We start from the raw sequence: 18,473 nt of genomic DNA, 5'->3' as shown, positions 1-18,473 counted from the left end.
TGATGCATGTGCATGTGCACGTATGCACACACACGGACACACACACACACACACACACACACACACACCCCAGGCATGTTTCTCAAGCTGCTGGGTCCTAGGATGCGAACCACGCCATTGACCATGTGAGGTTCAGTTGCCTTAACCATTATACCACAGGCTGCCCGAGAATTTTTCTTTTTTTTTTTGTAGAGGTTTTTGCTATAGGGCATGTGCGCTTGCCAGAAAGACAGAGACAGACAAAGAGACAGAAAGCGAGAAATCACCCCCCAGGGGGGATGGCCATGCCGCAATCCCTTCTACATTCTCCTCTCAGGATCTTGGGCACGCACACACACAGCGTGAGGTTAAGCTACCGGGTCTAGGACTTGAACCGCGGTCAACTACATGGGAGTTCAGTGACATAGCCATTACGCTAAGTGTTGGTCCCAAGAATTTAGCTTCTATACTACATAGCCTCTGTAGTTGTTTCTATGAAAATCAAGTGGAAAGCTATGGCTAGACTAGACAAAGATGAGGCACAAAGTACACAGAATCTTGTTATCAGGTGTGGGAAAGACAGCTATAAAAGCCAGGGGGAAAAGTCAGAAACACCAAGAAAGATTCTACACTCAGACTGCTTTCAAGTAACTATTCATTCCATGTTAAAGATACCATATATGATGTACACCAGGGATTGACTAAACTCTTTCTGTAAAGGGCCAATTAGGATTTTGAATGTTGTGGGCCAGGTGGCTTCTCTTGCAACTACTCAACTCTGTCTTGCAAAAGTAGCCATACTGGACCAGCCAGGTGGAGTGGTGGTTAAGGCAACTGGATCCCAAATGGCTGGCTGCATGTGTGAGTCCTAGACCCTGCAGCTTGAAAAACATACTGGGCCCATTTGTGTGCATGCCCAAAATTCCAAGAGGAGACTAGAGAAGGGATTGCTGCATGGCCATCTCCACTCCCCCAGAGGGGGAGATCACTCACTTTCCCTTCCTCACTCACTCACTCACTCATTCAATTTCATTCTAGTGAGAGCAATAAAATTTTATTTACAAAAAATAGGGTAAGACTTGGTCTGCGGGTTATTGTTTGCTGATCCCTAAGATCCATATTCCAAGAAAAAGCTGTGGCCTTAAATTAAAATAGCAAATGATGTTTATGTTTTAAGTTGATTAAGATAATATGTATAATTAATGCCTGTCTGATCCCTTACTTTAGTTTACTTTTTTAGTTACAAAATAATGGCCCTAATTTCATGAAATAGGGGGGAAATTTCTGAAATCTGTGCCTTCTTTCTCTGGATGTTTTCAAAGCCTCCCGCACAACCTGAAAGGATTTACTTCCCATTCCCCTTGAAATTCTACTCATATTTCAAGTCCATCATTAACTCTACAACCTCCTTCAAACAAGATCCGATCTTGCCCTTTTTGAAAGCCTACAATTATTAATTTTTACTTCTTATGGGACTTATTTTGCTATGTCTTCTATTATGGTTATTGTTGCCCTTCAATTACCCCTCCCACTATTCAGCTATAAGTACTTTAAGCACAGGAACAATGACTTGATCATCTTCCTATCCCACATAACATACAGTACAATGCCTTACATATAGTAGGCTTTTAGTGACTGAGTGAACAGAACACTATAACAATCCTCCCAAACTTAAATGCAATTTATCCCTATCACCATGCCTGTCATATCATAGGTTATAGTTATAATTTAGAACTTAAACTTCTTTAGTTATAAACTATTTTAACATGCAATTGCCAGCACAAATTAGTATGGGTGTACTTACGTATAAAAATTATCATCTGATGTAGAATTGCTGATAATTTGAAAGGAAATAGGATCAGCCCTGTAGACAGATGGTTAAAGGAACCAGGTCTCACATGGCCAATGGCACCCAAAGCACAATTACTGTACACTTTGAAGCTTGGCCCTTGCAATGTGTGCTGGTACCCAAAGTCCTCATAGGGTGGAGACATGGAGAAGTAATTTGTGGTGCAACCATGCCCCACTGGGTAGGGTGCTTTCTCTCTATCTCTTGGCCAGTGCACATTTCCAAGAGGAGACTAAAAAAAAAAAAAAAAACTAAAAAAAAAAAAAAAAAAAAAAAAAAAAAAAGAAAGAAAAGAAATTGTTAAAATTATGCCTCCTGGACAATCTTCAGGGGGTAAATACATTTATGAATACATCTAAAAGCTGTATACTTAAGCAAAACAAATAAACAAAATAGCTTAATTCATATTTGAGATTAAGAATGTGCCTTACTTATCTGTGTGTGCTAGCAGTACTCAGTAGATTTGAGGTCTACTCTATTCCCTTTACAAAGTGTTTAGGGAGTGTGGCTCAAACTCAGATTACGTTAGATTAATGGCTAGGACAGAAGCCCAGGTTTCCTGATTCCTTATTAGTACAATATAACCAGTGTGAAGATATTCTAATTCAGGAAGACAGTGACTTTTTAGGTGAACCCCATCTTATAGTTTCAAGCCTAAAAAAAGACCGAGGAAGACTCATCACCATTTTTCCAACTTTGTCACACCGCTGATGAGAATCAGCAGCTCTCTTCTGACAATAACCTGGATGTCTCTCAATCACCCAAAAGGCCATTTTTAACATTTTTGAACGTCTAAAAAGGTTGCTTTAAAACATTTCCACCCAAGAACACCAAAATAAGTGCTCAAATGTTTTCACTGCTGGAATGACAGTAACCAGTACTAGGAAGGGAGGTAGACAGGGCTATGGTTAAGTATCTGTGTCATTTTTCTCCCTAGAGGTAGTCAAGGTGCCATTCTAAACAGCTTCTATATCAGTTCTAGTGCTTAGATTCCAGCTGCATTATGGGAATCGTCAGCCTTCACTGTTTTGAGCATCTTAAGCTGTAAAATAAACACAAGAAGCAGACCAGAAGTCCTGTCTTCAGTTAAACAGAAGAACAATTACTACAAAGAGTATAGTCACATATAATATATAGTCACATATAATATTTCTAGCTATCCTACTTCCCTCATTCCCCTCCCCTGGAGCTTTAGACAACAGTACAATCACCTTCAATTAACAAAAGAGACTAAGCAACCCAGATAGTTCACAGCTAGTACAGCATTTTTAACTTTCTAGAAGCTACCTATAAAAAGGCAAGAGCCACTGCTGGGCTCTCTAGGTCACAGGAGAAAAAAATCCTAAGAGAGTAATTAAGAAATAAGGAACAAGGATGAATTTCATTAATCAATCTAATAACAAATTAGTGAGAACCTATCTTGGGCAAGAAGGCTTACAATTTAGTAACAAGGAAACTAAAATAAAAAGCAGAACAAGAGAAGTGCCAAGAGGTGCAAAGTTCTCTAGAAGGGAGCTACCAATCACTTCATTTCTACTTCTTGCTTTCAGATTAAACCATTCAGGTAAGGGACACACCTGCAGTACCAAACTGAACAAGAGAAGACTGCACGAAAGAGCTCCAGTGAGATCTATGGAAACGTACACTACACTGAGACCCCACCTCGGTTAAGCCAGGCCTACTCCAAGATTGTTCCAAGTAAAACAACAGGTTAACTAAAGACATACTTATGCAAGACACAGACAAGGGTGGAAACTAGAGGCAGAGCACAGGACAACTGATGTTGACTTAAGACTGTCGCAGGAAGACTGGGCAAAATCCAGGCCAGGGCTGAGCCGGGGATTTTCTGACTTCCAAAGTTTCCTCCTTTCCATCATTCACCCACAGACTATCCCAGCTCTCATAAATCCCCCTTACGTAGAATACAGGTGGACCCTAGAAAGGAGACTTTTTAAGATGTATACCTGCTAAGGTCTGGTTTACCCAACAGCTTACTAAACGAAGACTCAAAGGACAAGGAATCCAGTCCAGTCTGCCCTTTACTCTCTGTGACCTCGGACTAGTCATCGGAGTGCCTCGTTCCTTCGTTTCCCTATCTGTAAATTCTAGGATTATAAAGCGACCGGGACTGGACTCGATGACCTCTGAGATCTGAAACACTTCCCGACGAGTCGGCGCATGGGAGCACTGGACAAATGGCCCGTTGTATAGACGGGGAAACTGAGGCACCGAGCACTCTGACCCAAGGTCACTCCAGCTATGTCACCGCAGGGGCCCGGTTGAGGTCCAGATCGCCAACCTTCCAAGTCCCAGGAATTTTCTCCTTCCGCCGAGCTGAGAAGCGGAGGGGTAAAGAGGGTCCTTGTCCCGGAGGATAAAGGACAGCACCCATGCTAGGGCTGCGAGGTGGGGCGGGGGCGATCTCACCTTCCCAGGTCGAGTTCCGGCACCGACGCCTCCCTTCCACAGCCTTAACTCCACAGACCCTCGCGACTTCTCAGAAGCCCCCTCCACTTGTGCCCGGCTCGACGTGTACACGGCCTCCACCGAGGCGAGCCCGCCCCTACCCCGCCCCCATGCCTCAACGACCAATCAGCACTCAGGAACTCGGAGTCCCGCCCCTCCGAGGGGTGGAGAGGCCTTACGTCACGCGGCGCGCGTGCCCGCTCGGACCTCTCATTTGCCTTTGCCCCACCTTCTCTAGAACCTAGTCTCCTCCCATGCGAGAGTTCGCCCTGCTGGAAAGCAGCACGTTGCTGCGGCGTTTTACGACGTCGGCTTTGACAGACCTAGAGAGCATCCTACTTCCTCCCCGCCGCCGGGTGAATGCCGACGATGTTTGGTGCGGGGGACGAGGACGACACCGACTTCCTCTCGCCCAGCGGCGGGTGAGTGACTGAGAAACGAACCAGAAGGTGTGGCTGAAGAGAGATTCGCGGATGGTTGGCGGGGATCAATCTCTTCTTAGGCTTCTTCCCCACTTCCGGGTCCAGACGCGTGCCACTTTTCGGTGCTCTGATCTTAAGAAATTGGGCAGAGCTAGCACCGGTGCCGAGTCGTTATGAGTTCTGAACCCGGTATTTCCATTGATGAGTATAGTGTGAACCTAGAGTTTGCCTTCAGTCTTCCGGGCCACGGTTTCGCTGATTAAGTGGCACTGATTGTTGTTAAGGGTACCTGACTCCGAATTTTTATAGGAGTCAACTGGGGCCGTTATGAGACTTTCTTTTTTCCATGGAAAAGACGGTAGCACGTTTGCACCAGGACCTGATCAGTCAGCGCCAGCATCCTTCAAGGCCGTGCAGTGATGCCATCTTTTTTGGTGTTTTTCCTTCTCCCAAAGCCTGAGACAGTATAAAGTGTTTTTTCTTATTTCCACAGCTACACGTGTTTGGTTCTATCCTTGCACACCGAAGCTGCTAGATTGTGAGCGCTGACAAGACAAGCCTGCTTCTGTTAACCTTTGTCTAGCATTCACAGTTCTTGGCATATGAGTGCTCAGGAAGTGCGTTTTGAATGAATAATAGCTATGAAGTTGCACTTTGTGAATCCTAAAGGTTAAAACCAATGTGAGAGGCTGTGGTCATTATTCTTTGACTTCAAACATGGTGTTTTAATATACCACCCTGGGGTAGAATTGTTCAAAGAGAGGCAGGGCTTTTTTCTATTTCAGTATTCAGACTTACCCCCCTGTGTTATGTCAGTGGGCAGCCTGACTACCTACAACTAGTGAACTGTTGGGCGCTGGTGCTTGCAAAAGCCTTTCTTTGAACATCTACTTAACATATTTTGGACATGCTGAAGAATGTACTGAAGTATGAGAAATGGACCAATGTGTAGCCTTTCTTTGAACATCTACTTAACATATTTTGTACATGCTAAAGAATGTACTGAAGTATGAGAAATAGACCAATGTGCACCCCACATTCTACTAAATAGTAAGAGGTTACAAAGATGATTAGACTGCTGTGCCTGCTCTCAGGTGGCTTCCAAACCTGTTGGAGAGTTTACTATATGAATGACCATCAAATGACACTGACTCTCGGGACCAGCAGATGGCATATTGGCTACGTCACTGGATTCCCATATAGTTGACCGCAGTTCGAGTCTCAGACCTGTTGGCTTAAACTCATGCCGGGTGCATGTACGTGCATGCCCAGGATCCTAAGAGGAGAATGGAGGAGAAGGGATTGCGGCCTGGCCATTCCCTTGGGGGGGTGATTTCTCACTTTCTGTCTCTCTGTCTCTCTCTGTCTTTCAGGTGAGTACACACACCTATAGCAAAAACCTCTCCAAAAAAAAAAAAAAAAAAAAAGACACTGGCTCTCTTTTAGTATTAATTAAAAACTTTTTACTTACACTGACTAGCTCTGTATTACCCATTCTTCAGGCAACTTTTCAACCCTGTCCCACCCCTAACCTTGCTTTAGATGGCCTGCATCCACTTAGTTTTACTTTGAGGTCTTTCAGTTGTCTAGTTAATTTAGAATTAAGCTGTGCTTTGTTCTTTTCTTCCCTATCTCACCTAAGCATCTGCTAACATTTCTGCACAATCCAGCTTCCCTGCTGCTGTTGACTGTGTGTAAGTCAGCCTTTTTTTTTTTTCCTTTTGCTATAGCTTACGAGAGAGAGAGAGAGAGAGAGAGAAACAATTATCCCCCCAGGGGACACAGCCACCTGCAGTCCCTTCTCCATTCTCCTCTCTGAATCTTGGGCATGTACATAACACCTGGCATGATTTTCAAGCCACTGGGTCTAGGACTCAAACCGTGCAGTTGGTCATGTGGAACCCAGTGCCTTAACCCTCATGCCACCTGCTGGCCCCTACTGTCATTCTTTTAACCTAATAGTTTTTCATACAGACCTGTTTTGTGTATGGCAGTATATTGAGCCTTTAAAATTTTTTGAAAGTATACTTTATATTCTTTACTATGTGAAAGTATTTGGGGGAAGTCTACAAACGAATGTTAGGGCTCCCAGCTTTGCATGCAACAAGCAGTCCACTGCTGACTGAACTTTACAGGATAATTTCCAGGTTCCTGGCTCAAGATAAGTTTCCCCTGGTTCAGCTATTCTGTTTCCTCAGTAGGCTTATCAGAGATTGAGGCAGTTAAATTCTAGGCATTAGAATGTCTGTGTTCTGGGACCAGCAGATGATGTAATGGGTATGTTGCTGGACGCCCACGTGGTTGACTGTAGTTCAAGTCCTGGACCTAGTGGCTTAAAACTCAGGCTGGACATGTGTGCACACATGCCCAAGATCCTGAGAGGAGAATGGAGGAGAAGGGATTGTGGTATGGCCATCTCTCCGGGGGTGGTTTCTCACTTCCTGTCTCTCTCTGCCTCTCCGGCAAATACAGGTGCCCTATAGGAAAAATCTCTTAAGAAAAAAAAAGATTATCTGTCTATACATAGACAGCAGCTAATTTGATGATAAAAGACTTAGCTAAGAAAGCTATACAGATCATTTATTTTGGTTTCCAACAATAACTCAGAAAACCAAATGCAGTTAAAGAATGAGAATATAGGGGTCAACAGATGGCATAGTGGTTACATCACTGAACTCCCACATGGCCAACTACAGTTAGAATTCGGACCCTGTGGCTTGAAAAATCATGCCAGGCATGTGTGTGCATGCCTGTGAACCCAGGAGGAGAATAAAGAGAAGGGATTGCAGTGTGGTCATCCCCACAGGATGATTTCTCACTTTCTGTCTCATTGTCTCTGTTTCTCTTCTGTGAGCACACACACCCTAAAGCAAAAACCTCTACAAAAAATTAAAAAAAATTAAAAAAAAAAAAAAAAAGGAATGAGAATACAGAAAGTTGCACCAACATTCTGATTTAGCTATTCCTTCTTTTATTTTCTCTAAGGAAGTAGAGCATGTGACAGTGAACACTGCAGCTGCTATTCACTTCCTCTTGCATAACTGTAACTTACTGTAAATACACTTGTTTAAATTTCAAGTCTCTTGACTTAAATGATTTATAACTTACCTGATTCCATTTAGAATATTCAAGCTTAATAGAAATGGGAATAGCAATGCCTAGAATAGTTTTTTAGATAACTGAACCTGCTTTCCAAGATTCTGGGCAGAATAGCAATGCCTAGAATAGTTTTTTAGATACCTGCTAACCTGCTTTCCAAGTTTCTGGGCTGCTTAAAGTCCTTAGTTATCCTAGAAGCAGTGATCAGAAGGCTTGTGTTTTGTTGTGTTTTCTTGTCTTAGCCCTTTCTCTCCCACACTGTGACTCTGAAATGAAGAAATATGTGAATGTCTGCCCACCGCATGTCCCTGACTTCAGCTAACACAGACAGGAATAGGCATGGTTTCTATCCCCAGGAAACTTCCGTTTTAGTAGTAGAATAATTCAGATCCAGCTGCAGTGGCATAAGTAATACAGTGCCTCTGCAAGGCAGAGTCCGAATGGGATGTCCAGGTTTGGTTCCTGAACCAACCTAAAATTGGCAGACATGGTAGGTTGCTCTTGCCTGTAATCCTTGCTCAGAGGCTAGAATAGCGAGGCACAATGACAAGACCATTGCAAAAGATACCTCTTTTACTCTCCCTCTCATCTCTTCTCCCTCTCTCTCTGTGCTAGCTCTGCTCTCTTTTCTCTCATGAAATAGAGAATATTTAATCATCATAATTTCAAAATTTAAGAACAATTAAGGCAGATTTTTGTTATAGGGCACATGCACTCACTAGAGAGACACAGAGAGAGAGACAGAAAGCAAGAAATCAGCCCTCAGTGGGATGGCCGGTCTGCACTCCCATCACCAACATTCTCCCCTCAGGATTTTGGGCACACAGACACGTGCCCAGCATGATTTTAAAGACCAGGTCCGGCACTCAAACCGCAGTCTACTACATGGGAGTTCAGTGACACACCCATTACGCCATCTGCTGGTGTCATAATTACAAAATTTTTAAGGAATCAGTTATGTATTATCAGAAAGTAAAACTATAATAGTTTTTTTTAAAGATCTTAATTGGCTTTACTTGTGATTCTGGGAAAAGGAAGTAAACAAAAGAACTTGTTTTATAAACAGAAAGGATTAAGAAAACATAAACAAAGTACAAAAATTGATCAGTGGGACCAGCAGATGATGTAATGGTTACGTCACTGGACTCCCATGTGGCCAACCATGTTTTGAGTCCCAGACTCAGGCTCGACACTCATGCTGTATGTGTGTACGTGTGTGCCCAAAGTCCTGAGAGGAGGATGGAGAGAATGGAGGAGAAGGGATTGCAGTGTGGCCATCACCCCTCGGGGGTGATTTCTCACTTTCTGTCTCTCTGTTTCTCTGGTGAGTGTATATGCCCTGTAGCAAAAATCTTTCTTTAGGGAAAAAAAAAAAAGTGGATTGGTCATTTTAGTTACTTTCCTTATCTTTACTGGGACACAGAACAATAGGAAGTTAACGAAGTAGTTAAATCTTTTACTTTCGTATAAGAATTGATGATATCTTTGCTTCTTTCTTGTGAGGATTTATACCTGAGGGAACAGGACCAGCAGGTGGCATGGTTGTTAAGGCCCTGGATCCCCACATTACCAACTACGGTTTGAGTCCCCAACCTAGCACCTTGAAGATCACAACAAATAAATAGATTAATAAATAAATAAATCTTAAAAAAGAGAAAGAAAGAAAAGCTGAGGGAAGTTCATTAATATACCAATCAAAACTGGCTTGTTGGGGGCCAGCAGGTGACTTGGTGGTTAGGGTGCTGGACTCCCCCATAGCCACCCCACATGGCAACCACATTTTGAGTCCCAGACCTGGCAGCTTGCTTTCTCACTTCCCCTTTTTCTATTTCGCTCTGTCTCTCTCTTATGAATTCTCAAAAAGTAATAATGATAATGAACAGAATTAAATAAAATATTAGGTTGTCGGTAAGTCATGACCTATCTTCTTTTCTTTTTCTATGCAAAAAAGTGTCATAACTTTCCCAATGACCCAATAATTCTTAGGGGCAAAAATGTGTCATAACTTTCCCGATGACCCAGTAATTCTTAGGCAAAAAAACTGACTTGTTTGGGAAACCAGGCTGTTAACGCCCTCCCTATTTCTCCAAAGATCAGATAACACCTTAGCTTTGACCAGAGTGACTCCATTTTGATTTCTGGTCTGGTCTGTTGGCATTTAGTCTGGAGCTTAGTCCAAAACAGTGTCCTCCTATAATTGTTAACCTTATATGCTTGTTTTAGAGTATATAAGAGGTATGTCTAGGCAAATCTTATTAGCATAATAATAATAAATTACTGACATAGAGATGGAAAAAACATAAATCCAGAACTGATCATTAGCATTTTAAGTTTTGTAAAAAAGATATGAAAAAGCCTAGATTCTAATGTTGAGTCTGCCAGCAGTTGGGTGTGTCACTTTGGACAAGTCAGTTCCTATTCTTATTTCTACATGCCCCAGTCTATTAAAAAGTGGGGTTTGCCCTTTGTGTTTTTTAACCCCCCAGAGAGATTTTTGCTTTATTTTGCTATACGGTACATGGGCTCATTGGAGAAACACAGAGAGAGAGACAGACAGAAAGTGAGAAATCACCCCCAGAAGGGATGGCCATACCACAGTCCTTTATCCATTCTTCTCTTGGGATTTTGGGCATGCACGCACATGCACCCAGCGTGAGTTTTAAGCCACCAGGTCCAGGACTTGAACCAAGGTCAACTATGTGGGAGTCCAGTGACGTAACCATTATGCCATCTGCCACTCCTTGTCTGTGGTGATCCTTGAGACCTTTCCCAATTCTGTAGTTGCAGGTGAGTTTGTGCATGTCAAGTATGCTTTCTCCATTACAGAGGTATCTGTGTTGGTATTTGGGGGCAATAGGATGTATTCATGGGTTTCTAATTCATATGATAGATAAATTTGTGTTTTCTTCATTACTGTATTTATAAACGAGAAAGGCTCCAAGAGCTGAGTTTTCCAAGGTCACACAGCTGGAAAGTCAGAGCCTATATTTGAAAATGAGGCAAGCAGGTTGCACAGACCTGCCATGATTCTATAATAATGTACAAGAAACTTCTCTCCTAAAATCCGTATGGAGTCTGTTTTAAAGTGCTGATAGAAAATGGAATTCACCTGAAAGATAACTAGGTTGACCTGGCTTTTGGATTGATTTTGCAGTCATCGATTGGCTAGCCTTTGTGCCATCTATGGAAATACAGTTCACCTATGACATTGTTGTCTTTCCTATGAAAAAGAAAATGCCTATAAAACCAAAATAGCAAATGCAATAGCCATGGCTTACTGAAATTAACTGAGGACATTCTTTTCCTGTTAATTATTTATACAGAAGCTTTGTATCTTAACCTAGAGCTAAGCTTTGTAAATTTTTCACTATTGCCCAGTTCTCCCGGAATGTAATTCCTTCAGGAAATCTGTTCAGATGGTCTTGCCTGAAAGGAGAAATCTTAGTTTCTTCTAAATTCCATAACATTCCTTGATGTCTTATTTAGGCCAGTACTGCCCTCTGTCAGGTATTACATTTGCAATCTCATTTAAACTTCCTAATCCTTTCAAGTACACATTTTTAGCCTCAAAGGAGATAAGGACTGATAAAGTTTATTTAGTAACAAAGGTTGTTGGTAACCTTCCCAAGACCGGTTCCAGTAGAAAGGAGGGGGACTAAGATTCCTTACAAGGGATGATAAAAGAATAGCCCTGCGTATTAGATGAAATAATAGAAGGGGCCATGTTTGATGAGTCAGTTTATAGTATATTTTCACTTCAATTTCATAAACTAATAAAAAGCAGGAAAGGGACTAATGAGTAGGGATAACTAGAAACTGTGACTTTTTAAAAGCAAGAATGTGTATGTTGCAGAAACTCTAGGGAGCCTCTGCGCTAATCACTTCCATTTACAGATGGAGAAATTAAGGTCCAAAAAGAGGAAATGCCTTGACTTAAGTCCTGTGGCTAGGCAGGGTCAGCTGGTGATATTCAGATCAGAAACACGATCTTGATTTCGAAGACATTTAGTTGTTTCTTACACTGCCGAATGGTTGGATACACAGTCAAGTAGGTGTTTGTTCCAGCTGGAGGCGAGCGGCTTTTATAACGATTCCAGGTTTGGGATTATGTCAAATGAAACCTCATTTTCATTTCTACGAACAGTGCCAGATTGGCTTCTCTTTTTGGATTGGATCAAGCAGCTGCTGGCCATGGAAACGAATTCTTCCAGTACACAGCCCCGAAGCAGCCTAAGAAGGGACAGGGGACAACAGCAACAGGTAAATTACAAAAGCATTTAAGATTGGGCCAGCAGGTGATGTGGTGGTTAAAGTGCTGGAATCCCACGTGGCTGACTGGTTTGAGTCCCAGATTGGGCTTTCTCGCTTTCTCTCTCCCCGGCCCATGTGTCTCTCTCTGGTGAGTGCCTATAACAAGTTTAAAAAAAAAAAGTCAATATTTTGCCCCTCTATACAAAACTATTAGAGGAGAGAACTCTTTGAAGCTGGAGAAACCACTCTGAACCGTCTTCTAAAAGTTCAGAAAAACCAATTTCACTTAAAAATAATGACAGAGAACTATCAAAGTCAAACCTTACACAAAGGTATTATAAAAATAAAGAGAATAAGAAGCCAGAATAACATCATTATAGATGATGGGAGTTCTTTTCTGTGAGACTTTCTTATTGATTAGATCAAAACTATGACCTGCTATTTCAAAGTAACATTAAGAAAATAACGTAAGACCAGAAATGAGCACATAAATAAGAATTAGAAAATAAGAAGAAGTAAGTGACAAGGCTGAAGCAAGATTAAAAACTGCAATAAAAGCCCCTTCAGAAATGAAGACTAGACTAGAAGGAACACAGGAATGAATAAACACAGTAAGTTTTGCCTTAAGAGAAGCAGGAGATTAAAAGGAGGACATTTTAAAAATAAATAAAAGAGAGAGAAGGATTTAAGAGAAGGTGACAGATATGGAAGATAGCAAAGACAATCCAACACAAGGACTATATGTCCATGTATGTATATATGTGAGTGTGTGTGTGAGTATATGAGTGTGGAAGGTGTGCTCCCCCACTTTCTGCAATGTGCTGTGCTCATGCCACAGTCTCTTCTCCTCCATTCCTCCTTTCAGGATTTAAAAAAAAAATTTTTTTGGAGAAGTTTTTGCTATAGGGTGTGTGGACTCACCAGACAGACAGGTGGCTGACTGGTTTGAGTCCCAGATTGGGTTTTCTCGCTTTCTCTCTCCCCGGCCCATGTGTCTCTCTCTGGTGAGTGCCTATAACAAGTTTAAAAAAAAAGTGAGTTTAAGCCACTTGGTCTGGGACGCAAACTGCGGTTGACCACGTGGGAGTCCAGCAACATAGCCATTACACTAAGTACTGATCCCACTTTCAGGATTTTTGAGTACACACCATACTGGTCCCACCTTTCAGGATTTTTGAGTACACACCATACACACGTTTCCGATGTGTTTTCCAAGCTACTGGATCCAGGACTCAAACCGCACACTTGGCCATGTAGGATCCATTAGCCTTAACCACCATGCAACTAGTTGGCCCAAATTAATTTTTTTAAAGCGTTTGCTTTATTTATTTTTTGTTTGTTTGTAGAGGATTCTGCCTTAGGGTACATGTGCTTTCCAGAAAAAGAGAGACAGAAACAGTGAGAAGGAAAGTGAGAAATCACCCCCCAGGGGCTATGGCAATGCCACATTCCCTTCTCTTCCATTCTCCTCTCGGGATCTTGGGCACTTACATACACACACCCAGTGTAAGTTTGAAGCCACTGGGTCTGGAACTTGAACCGTTGTCAACTTGAACCGTTGTCAGCCACGGGGGAGTCTGGTGACATATCCTCTACACCATCCGCAGGTCCCAAAAAAGATCTCTTTAATGGTTAAAACTTATTTCCAAGCAAGAAGTAAATGACAGCTTTGTTTTCTTCATCTTTAGGAAATCAGGCAACACCGAAAACAGCACCAACCGCCCCAGGCACTTCCACAGTACTGATTGCAACAGCAGTGCATGCCTATCGATAGTAAGTAGCTGAGAAACTACTTATCGCTGTCCTTCTTTAGAGAGTCAATGACAGTATTTCCCCACTTCTATATAGCAGAAAAGAAAGGTGGTTCTGCAGAACTGGGTGTATTAATACCTTTTTTTTGTTTGTTTTTGTAGCATTAATGGTCAATATCAAAAACAGGGCAAATTTGGTGCTGCAGTCTTAGGGAACCACATAGCCAAAGAGGTGAGAATGCCCCCATATTTTGTGTATTTTCAAGTGTTATAATACCAGTGAGTTAGAATATTTTGTATTTGGACTTGACTCATGTCTTATTTGTCAGGGGATTAAAATGATTGCTTGTACTGAGTGTGATTTTGTAATATTATAAATGTGATAAATAATTGCGTTTTGCTTAAAGCAAAACAAATTCAATGACTCAAAAACTTTAAATTTGAGGCTGGCCCTATAGCCTAGTGTTTAAGGGTGCCAGATCCCACATGACAAATTGACCACATGATCTCACGTGAATCCCAACCCAAGACTTGAAAACTACACTGAGCATGTGTGTTTACATGCCCCATATCTCAATAAGATGGAGAAGTGGTAGAGAAGGGATTGCAGAGTAACCATGCCCAATGGGCACTTTATCCCTCTTTATTTCTATGTCTCTCTGACTCTCTCTTGCAAGCACATACACCCTCTGGCAACTGGAAGAAAAAAGATTTTTAAATTTGACCTATGTGATATGGTTCTAACTTAAGAATTTAGAGTTTTAGATTAAATCATTTATCAAGGATATCTCTTTGTTGAGATGTTAATAAATAATACTTAGTGTACTACTTAGAGCACTGTGTCTTTTATTTATTTAATTGCCAGCGAGTGCACATACTCACCAGAGAGATGGAAAGAGAAGGATAAAGCACCCCCTAATGAGGCATGGTCATGCCATAATCCTTTCTCCTTCATTTTTCCATTCTGCTTTTCAAACCACTGAGACCAGGATTTAAACCATGGTTAGCCATGTGGGCTCCCATAACCACCAGGCTAAAGGGCTGGCTTCCGTAACCACTAGGCTAAACTCCCTATCCACAGTTCTATCTCAGTAAAATACTCTTCATAAATGAAGGCAAAATTGGGCCATTTAGTGTTGTGATTAAGCCGGCTGGATCCCACATGACTGACTGCAGTTTGAGTCCTGGACCTGGTGGCTTGAGAAACATGCCAGGCATATGTACATATGTGCCCAGAATCCTGAGAGGAGAGTGGAGGAGAAGGGATTGTGGCATGGCCATTCCCCTGGGGGGTGATTTTTTGCTTTCCGTCTCTGTTTCTCTGGCAAGTGCACATGCACTATAGCAAAATTAAAAAAGAATAGCAAAATCAATCCATGACAGAGGATAGTAGTTACTTCTGGGTAAGGATTATTGGCTAGGAAAGGGCATTACAGGGTTGGAGTGCTGGAAATGCTCTTTTTTTCTTTTTTTAATCTGGTTGGTGGTCACATATGCATATATGTGAAGGTACTTTTTTTCGTTTTTGTTATAGGGTGCATGAACTCTCCAGTGAGACAGAGAGCGAGAAAGAGAGGGAAAGTAGAAATCATCCCCCGGGGTGGATGGCCATGCCACAGTCCCTTCTCCTTCATTCTCCTCTTGGATTTTGGCCACACATGCACATGCACTTGGCGAGGTTCTCAAGCAAATGAGTCCAGGATTTGAACTACAGTGTCAGCTATATGGGATCTAGTTTCTTAGCTACCATGCCACCTACTGGCCCTATTGAAGGTACATTTAAGATTGTGTTTTCCTCAATTTAAAAAAAAAGTTATATTTTCAGGGCCGGCAGGTGGCTTGGTGGTTAAGGGCGCTGGACTTTCACATGGCTGACTGCGGCTCTAGTCCTGGATCTGGCGGCTCGCTTTCTCACTTTTCCTGCTCTCTCTCTCTCTCTTTCTCACACTCTATCCCTCTCTGGTCAAATTTAAATAAATAAATAAGTAAAGTTAAAATAATTCTTTAAAAATTTTGTACTTTATTTTAAGAAGCCATCACTATCTGTTGGTCAGTCCTCATATGAATGCAAGCACCAACAAAATAAAGCCATTACCACTCACAGGTAAAGAGTAAGACCAAAATGAAAGGGAATAAAAATGGATATAATTTAAGAGAAGGTATCATTTAAAATCTAGCTAAAGGATTAACAATTTGAGTTTTATAGTTGTATGAAGCACCATTTTGGATGTCTTACTGCTGATTTTGTGTTGCCTTTTAACTTTGGTTCTCTTTTTTTTCTGTTTTCTTGCCCACCTTTGAGTACAGTATAGGATTCTTCTTTATATCAGTCAACAACAGCAAGTCACTGTTGCTAGGATTCACCTGAACTTCGAGCTAATGGTAAGCCTCCCCCCTTTGGAATCATTGCCTCCTTTGGGATAAATTTACAGGAGAGATTGATCTGAACACACATGGTATAAAGTAGAGCCACTCCTTCAGCCCTGGGATCAGAGTATCTAACAGAGCCTTTCAGAAAGGCCCCTCAGCTGCCTTCTGGAAATGTGGACTAAGGTGTGGTTGGTATAGGGTGGGAGGAAAGTAAAAAGGCCACTGATACCTCTCTTGGGGTTCACCCAGTCAAGGCCTTTTTCTGTGAGTTTAGGTAGTCAGTTTATCCTTTGTGCCACCAGGGGCTGATTTAGCTCACTATTTTTTTTTTTTCTCAGGTTCGGCCCAATAACTATAGCACCTTTTATGATGACCAGAGACAAAACTGGTCCATCATGTTTGAGTCGGAAAAAGCTGCCACGGAGTTTAATAAACAGGTAATACCCTCTTACTCTTCCTGTGAAAAGCCAGAATACTTGTTCGGGTCTTCCTTAATTTTAGGAATAAATATGGGAAACCTATAACCTGCTATATTTTGTTAGTGCTAGGCGTTAAAAAAAAAAGGGGGGGGGAAATAATTGGAATATTATTGAAATTGTTTGATAATGATTTTCTTTTTTAAGGTTTTTGATATAGAGTACGTGCACTCGCTGGAGAGAAACAATGAAAGGGAAAGTGAGAAGTCACCCCCCCACCCCCAAGAGGAAACGCCACATCATAATTCCTTCTCCTCCATTTCCCTCCTGGAATTTTGGGCACACACACACACATGCCCAGTGTGATTTTCAAGCCGCCAGAACAGGAACTCGAACTCTAGTTCACCACATCGGAGTCCAGCACCTTAACCACCATGCCAACTGCTGGCCCACCACAATCCCTTCTCCTCCGTTCTCTCCAGATCTTGGATATGCATCCACATGTGCCCAATGTGTTTCTCAAGCCACTGAGTCCAGCCATGTGGGATCCAGCCTTCTTAACCTCCCCACCACCTGCTGGCCCAATGATGAGACTTAAAAGGCTGACAGTAAGCTTGGTTGATTAAAACATTTTTGTGCCATATAAATTATTTTTTTAATTAAAAACTTTTATTTAAAAATTTTTTTTTTGCCAGAGGGCACCTGTACTTACTGGAGGGAAAAGACAAAGAGAGAGGAAAAGTGAAAAAGAACCCCATATGGAGAATGGTCTTTGCCACAATCCCTTCTTCATTTTTCCTTCCATCTAGGAATTTTAGACACACACACACACCTATATATACCCAGCATGTTTCTCAAGGTGCTGGGTCTGGGACTCAAACTGCACAGGGAGCCATGTGAGATCCAACTGCCTTAACCACTACACCACCACCTGACCCCATAAAGTATCTTTATATATCTTTTAAAAAGTGTTGTGGGGAAACAAGCAGTTAGCGTAATGGTTGTATCGCTGGACTCCCATGTAGTCGACCGCGGTTCACATCCCGGACCCGGTGGCTTAGAACTCATGCCGGGCGCGTGTGCGTGCGTGCCCAAGACCCGAGAGGAGAATGGAGGAGAAGGGATTGCGGTGTGACCATACCCCCTGGGGAGTGATTTCTCGCTTTTTGTCTCTCTGTCTCTCTCTGTCTGTCTGGCAAGTGCACGCGTCCTATAGTGAAAACCTCTCCAAAAAAAAAAAAAGTGTTTTGGGGTTTTTTTTCTGTTAGGTCTTGGGACCAGCAGTTGGTGTAATGGCTATGTTACTGGACTCCCATGTAGTTGACTGCAGTTCGAGTCCCAGAACCAGTGACTTAAACTCACGCCAGGCGCTTGTGCATGCGTGCCCGAGATCCTGAGAGGAGAGTGGAGGAGAAGGGATTGCAGCATGGCCATTCCCCCTGGGAGGGTGATTTCTCTCTGTCTCTCTCTGTCTTTCGGGAAGCACACACGCTCTATAGCAAAAACCTCTCAAAAAAAAAAAAGCTATGAGATCCCACTTGGCCTACTATGCAGTTATGAGTCTTGGACCTGGAGGCCTGAAAAACATGCCAGGCATATGTACTCAAAATTCTGAGAGGAGGGAACCAGCAGTTAGCGTAATGGCTATGTCGCTGGACTCCCACGTAGTCAACCGCGGTTCGCGTCCCGGTCCCAGTGGCTTAAAGTTCACGCCGGGCACGTGTGCGTGCGTGCCCAGGATCCCAAGAGGAGAATGGAGGAGAAGGGATTGCGGCATGACCATCCCCCCTGGGGGATTTCTCGCTTTCTGTCTCTATGTCTCTCTCTGTCTGTCTGGCGAGCGCACGCGCCCTATAGTGAAAATCTCTCC

At 42.5% G+C, this 18,473-nt stretch overlaps 2 protein-coding genes across 2 annotated transcripts in view; one reads left to right on the top strand and one right to left on the bottom strand.

Moving 5' to 3' along the window:
* The window catches only part of SLC31A1 (solute carrier family 31 member 1), a 31,918-nt gene extending 27,524 nt beyond the window's left edge, over positions 1-4,394 (bottom strand). The window contains 1 exon segment of the mRNA XM_006172376.3: positions 4,256-4,394. The gene's annotated coding sequence lies outside the window, so the exon portion shown is untranslated.
* Positions 4,395-4,579: 185 nt separating this feature from the next.
* FKBP15 (FKBP prolyl isomerase family member 15) overlaps positions 4,580-18,473 on the top strand; it is a gene marked incomplete in the record, with an annotated part of 58,930 nt that continues 45,036 nt past the window's right edge. Inside the window, 6 exon segments of the mRNA XM_014585562.2 lie at positions 4,580-4,716; positions 11,960-12,075; positions 13,755-13,839; positions 13,980-14,049; positions 16,125-16,199; positions 16,526-16,624. Of these exon segments, the coding sequence (XP_014441048.1) occupies positions 4,655-4,716; positions 11,960-12,075; positions 13,755-13,839; positions 13,980-14,049; positions 16,125-16,199; positions 16,526-16,624 (507 nt within the window).

Source organism: Tupaia chinensis, unplaced genomic scaffold (assembly GCF_000334495.1).
Source record: "Tupaia chinensis unplaced genomic scaffold, TupChi_1.0 Scaffold000081_1, whole genome shotgun sequence".
Classification (NCBI taxonomy): Eukaryota; Metazoa; Chordata; class Mammalia; order Scandentia; family Tupaiidae; genus Tupaia; species Tupaia belangeri.
This window is presented reverse-complemented; position numbering and strand designations above follow the sequence as displayed.